The 5151-nt window shown below is 49.5% G+C and overlaps 1 protein-coding gene across 3 annotated transcripts in view; it reads right to left on the bottom strand.

The window, feature by feature from the left end:
• Positions 1-5151, bottom strand: part of LOC116849356 — a 473095-nt gene that overhangs the window by 234389 nt on the left and 233555 nt on the right. Inside the window, exon 2 of one of the 3 annotated variants that reach the window (XM_032826431.1) lies at positions 847-4198. The exons of 1 other annotated variant lie outside the window; for it this stretch is intronic. In XM_032826431.1, the coding sequence (XP_032682322.1) occupies positions 847-1270 (424 nt within the window). In that variant the 5' untranslated portion in view covers positions 1271-4198. Of the gene's footprint in view, positions 1-846; positions 5115-5151 lie in introns of those variants that run through there. One more of the 3 variants, XM_032826433.1, reaches the window with a different exon arrangement.

The following is a 5151-nucleotide window of genomic DNA, read 5'->3' as shown; positions in this document are numbered from 1 at the left end:
CTCTCTCTCTCTCTCTCTCTCTCTCTCTCTCTCTCTCTCTCTCTCTCTCTTTCGCAATATGCCGGCGCCATGTTACCGGAAAGATCGAGAAGTGGAAGCGCGAAAAGTTTCCGAATTTATGAGCAGCAGAGCGACCGGAATCGAAGGGAGTCACGAGAGTTCGCAGAGAATGGAAACGAGTGAAACAACTTTCTTGCTAGCTGTGCGCGAGTTGACGTCGGATTATTCGCGCCACGCGTTACCGCGCGTGCTTTGTTGCTTTTGCACCGCGCCACTTTCACTTTATTTGTTAATCTCATGTTTAGATGTATTTCGCAAGCTGCCCGGTGTTAACGTTAAAAATGCAAACGTCGCCGTTAAGAACATCTCCTTTTTTTCCCTCGCAACGATTTCTCTTATTATTGCGCCTTGGTGTTTTCGCGATACGAACAATGGAAGCCGCGCGCACCCCGTTGGCCATATTTCGTGCAATTCTTTGAAAAGTTCCGCGTATCGTTGCTTTCCGCGTCGTTCTCCACGGAGGCTGGAACTTTTCCGTGCAACTTATATTCGAGCCTTCGGACGGTACGCTCTTAGGAGAACAATCGAGAGGCGGATATTAACGATTGAACGCAATGCACACGGTATGCGGTTGGCAGTTTAGTGTCGAAGTATCGAAATATTTTCTTTGTACTTTCTCTCTCTCTTCCCCTTTTTCTTTCGCGTACGCGCGAAATTGTGCTCTATGGAATTTTGTGCGATTCTCGTCGCGTCAATCGCGACTCGACTCTATATATCACGCGAAGAGACGAAAGCCGATCTGCTACGAGAACAACGAGATAAGGGGTCACATGAGAGGCACTCTACCTTCTTTCGCTTGAACGTATCCGTGCACTTCGCAGTAACTTCCGGCCGGACCAGCCGCTCCAGGAGTGTCCAACGTGAAGAGAGTGTTGGCTGAAGAGCTGACACCGTCTTCGGACGTCTGTAGTAGGCTGGTAGCCTGCGACAGGGTGCGTTGCTGGTGATGTTGATGATGATGATGATGGTACTGTTGCTGCTGCTGCTGCTGCTGCAGCTGCAGCTGCATTTGCTGCTGATGCTGCTGCTGTTGTTGGGCGAGCATCTCCTCGTGCCGACATTTCGCGCAACGACGCATCTCAGAGCGGACACGCAGCAGCCAAACCATGCCGAAAAGCGCCATAGCAACCTCGAGACCCGCTGACCTCGATGGATGCTTCATGCTCGCGGGGTCAAGGTCATCGAGGCTCCGGGAGCCAGCGCGACACATATCACCGACTTCAGCGTGGATTTACCTTCCTCTCCTCACTTCTCTCACTCTTCTCTCTCTCTCTCTCTCTCTCTCTCTCTCTCTCTCTCTCTCTTTCTCTCTTTCTCTCTGACTTTTTCCACGCGCTCCTCTCTCTTCTTCTTTGTCTAGTTCTTCTTTGACTTAACGCGTGCTTGACTATACAAAGATACAATGAGGGATTTGTAACATGAGGAGACGCGTGCGTTTTTAAGCCACGTCATCGACGTCCTCCTTGATGATTCTCAGCGTGCTATTTGCGGCGCGCAGGATTATTAGGCTTTCAGTGGCAGTGAATTCTTGACTATCCCCGAGAAAATTCGATTACCACGTCTGTTCTAGATCCGGATCGGAATCTCGACTAATTTCGTAGTCTATCGGGTATTGTTAATTATCACTTCGCAGTTCCTCGAGTGAAATTTCTATTCCAGTCGGCTGCTCCCGATGTTTGTCGTCAATTATCCTTCTCCGCGACCTAGATTCGCGACGTCGACGTTGTCGCTATAGCGAGACAATCCAATTCGACGTTTATTCTTCCATGACGACTGGGAGAATCGAATTGGAGATGGACCGGTCACATCTCATCAGTTTTCGAATCCTCTTTACGCGAACCTTACTCTCTTTCTCGCTATATCATTTCGCCAGAATACAAAAAGCGACATTACCGACTGACACTTGATATTTTTCACGGACAATTGATCAGGACAAAACTGTCTCGCAATTACGTTCGAAGAGCGTTACAGGACGTACGGAATGTATAGCTAGAGGTTACGAAAGCCTTCTTTCTTCTGGCGTTTTCAAGACGTATGGAACTCGATTCACGGTCGGTTGAAAATCGAATGGACGAGTAAGGCAGCGGACTGTTCGATAACCCGTCGAGGGGATGTACTCGGTGGCGATGCTCTATAAAATAGTGCGCTCGTGCGAAGATAATGAATCGATCGGTAGGAGTCTCGTGTCTTCGCGCGAAGGAACTATGTTTCATCGCACCCTGGACCACCCGATACGTTCGACGGGACGAAGATGCGAGATCATCGAGAATAATAACCTCGAGGATCTGCTGCGTTACGAACGCAGATGCAGGCCTCTCGTGTGATCAGTCCTTCCGCGAATTGGCACGAATGATATTGGACGCTTCGTGTCGACTTACAATTTATTCGATTCTCTTCTTCGCTGCGCGCGTTCAATTAAACGACGCTTATCCTCTTCCGCTCTAAAGGGGGTCCCACGTGACTCCTAATTTACAATCCGCCGGTTCACGGTGGGGCAAGTTCTTCGAGCTTCCTCGATCTCCGGGCTCGCGTAGAAGTCCGGAGCGAATCCAAGGCACCGTTCTTTTCGTATCGAGACGACAAGAAAGGACGAAGATCGATACAGCCTTAATACGGAAGCTAAGCGATTGGTCCCGGGCGCTCCGACGATACTTCTATAAAAGTACAAAAGAGTACGTCCCCGAGTTGTCGAACGTGGACCCCATATTTCCCAGGAACTATCCCGCGATCATCATCGCCCGCGACGTGGTTACGCTCCGCTACGACTTTCAACGACCGAGTTCCGTTCCCAGATTACGTCCCCGGCGACTTCCGCCTCTGTTCCCCCTGGCAGATTCTTCGCAGCCCATCGAGCTACACTGTACTGACGTTCACTCCGAAGTGCCGCACTGGAAACACGATTCCGTCCCATCGGGACGGCACTTCCGGTCGCGGCTGTCTCACCCCTCACGCATGAGTGGCTTTCGCTCGGTCTTCATCCCCGTCGACGGTTGGTAGAGGAGGACAGGTGCCGAGGTGGAAGAGCGTTCGATAAACAGTCCAACCCCTCTCTCCGCTCGTGTTTCGCTCTCTATGAGAGGCTTCGATCGACGCCGTTTTCTCACAGATTACTCGATGTTTGCGAGCAAGTGCACGAGGGAGCGAGCTAGCTTCTGGCCGGGGATCAGCTGCGGCAGGAGGACGGTGGGAGTTGTTTTTCCTTTCGAGATCCCATCACGAATAAATCGCGAAAAAGAACCAGAAAAAACAGAATAGAAAAAAAAAAGACAAGATTCGTTCCAGAGTCGTGGCGGACGTTCTTGGACAAGTGGATCCCTCTTGCGGTCGAATGATTGGAGGGGTGGCAAGAGGGGGGATTTAGCTGAAACGGGGACCCGATGCGGAGTTGAGTGACTGCTCGGATTCGACCAGCCAACGGCGCGCTATCAATTCCGGTCGAGCCTGAGGCTGACTGAATGGGTTCACTGCTGTCAATCTGTCGGCGCGCGGTACCTTTGATAGCTCGTCTTCGATGATGATCCCCCTTCGATGGACAATAGGAAGACAATATTAATTCCACCCTCTATCTCGCCTAATCGGCACGAAATTCTATGCAAAAATTGGGAACTGGAAATTCTTCCCTAGACTGTATCAGTCTCCCGACTTCGATATCCCTCGCCGCGACTCGTGTCCGCAATCCTCTCGACAGAATCGATTAGTGGCCGGAACTTTCGCGGCGCTGACGCACCTCTTCAGATAATGATATTTGTCGTTGAGCGTTCCATCGAGATGGCGAGATTCTTTCCGGCGACGAAAGACCCTTCCAGGACGAGGATCACGCGCGTCTCAGCCGCGAGCTCTCCGCTCTGCACGCATGAGTGGATGAGGCGTTACTCGGGGGATACGGTCGGGCTTGATATCCGGCGATAACGTGGCTCTTCGTACGTGGCAAGGAGTTTCGAGGAGTTTGCGGATAGGAAGCGTTCGCAAGGAAGGCTCGATAAGTGACCGGTTTCTTTTTCTTCAGGCCGTCGGTTGGTCGGTCGGTCGATCGGTCGGTCGGTCGGTCGGTCGGTCGGACGGGCGGACGGGCGGACTTTGATACTTCCTTTGGAAGGCTCCAGCCTCAGATTTCCGGCCGATACCTCTCCATTCTGTCCTGGAAAAGTCGTGGCAGAAACCTTCGAGAGTTAGCGATGCGAGAAGCGCGGTCGATTTCGCTCGCGAATTCGATGCTCGCTCGAGGAGAATTTTTCAATGGTTCCTTTCTCGACGACGGCTCCCTGAATAGCGAATGATCAATCCTCCCGCGGAATGATCGATACTTTGTTACGCCGTATTTATTCGCGCGCGCGGTTTACGAAGCTGCTGGTAGTCACCGGTGGAGGTCTCGTTTCATGCAAATCTCCAGTTAAAAGTTACCAAATAATTATGCAAACATGCTATTCATGCGCTGCATCCTACGAAGAGACAATAAATATTCTCTGCTTGCTTCTTCGTATTCCGTTCCTTCCGGGGATCATCCACACGAAGAAAATATTATAATAAAAATCATGCTAAAATTATATTTCTTTTTGCAATGTCTTTTGTTGAGCTGGACTGTATTGAAATTGTTGAAATTACTGTGAAAATAGCGAATGCTTGACTACTTAATTGATATATGCGATATAGAAAAATTCAAATAATCACAATAATTTTGTAATAAAATGTCAAACGCGCAAAACATCCTTAAACAGACATGTGGTAATTCCGGCCATAATAATTCCGTATGGTCCAAAGTTAAAAAAAATTTGTTGTAATCTTTACTATAACATTTTCTCTTGTGGAGCTCGTAACCTTTCTTATCGGGTGTACACAAACAAAATCGCGACGCAACTGCGCTAAGTGTGCAACGTTTATAAATAACAATTTGAGAAACATAAATACAACTTTTACGACCGATGTGGTGCAGCCTCCATCGATCACGTCGATAATTTAGCGCGATACACGTCGACGGTGTAACGACAATGTAGTAAAATAGTCCACCGCTCTGGCGGGATCGTAAATACAGATCGTGCTCAATAAAATAGGAACGTCAGTAAAGTTTCAGAGATTGACAGAGAGAGAGAGAGA

Source organism: Odontomachus brunneus, unplaced genomic scaffold, assembly GCF_010583005.1.
Source record: "Odontomachus brunneus isolate Ranch 3 - 2012 unplaced genomic scaffold, Obru_v1 Obru_scaffold_113, whole genome shotgun sequence".
NCBI classification, from domain to species: Eukaryota; Metazoa; Arthropoda; class Insecta; order Hymenoptera; family Formicidae; genus Odontomachus; species Odontomachus brunneus.
This window is presented reverse-complemented; position numbering and strand designations above follow the sequence as displayed.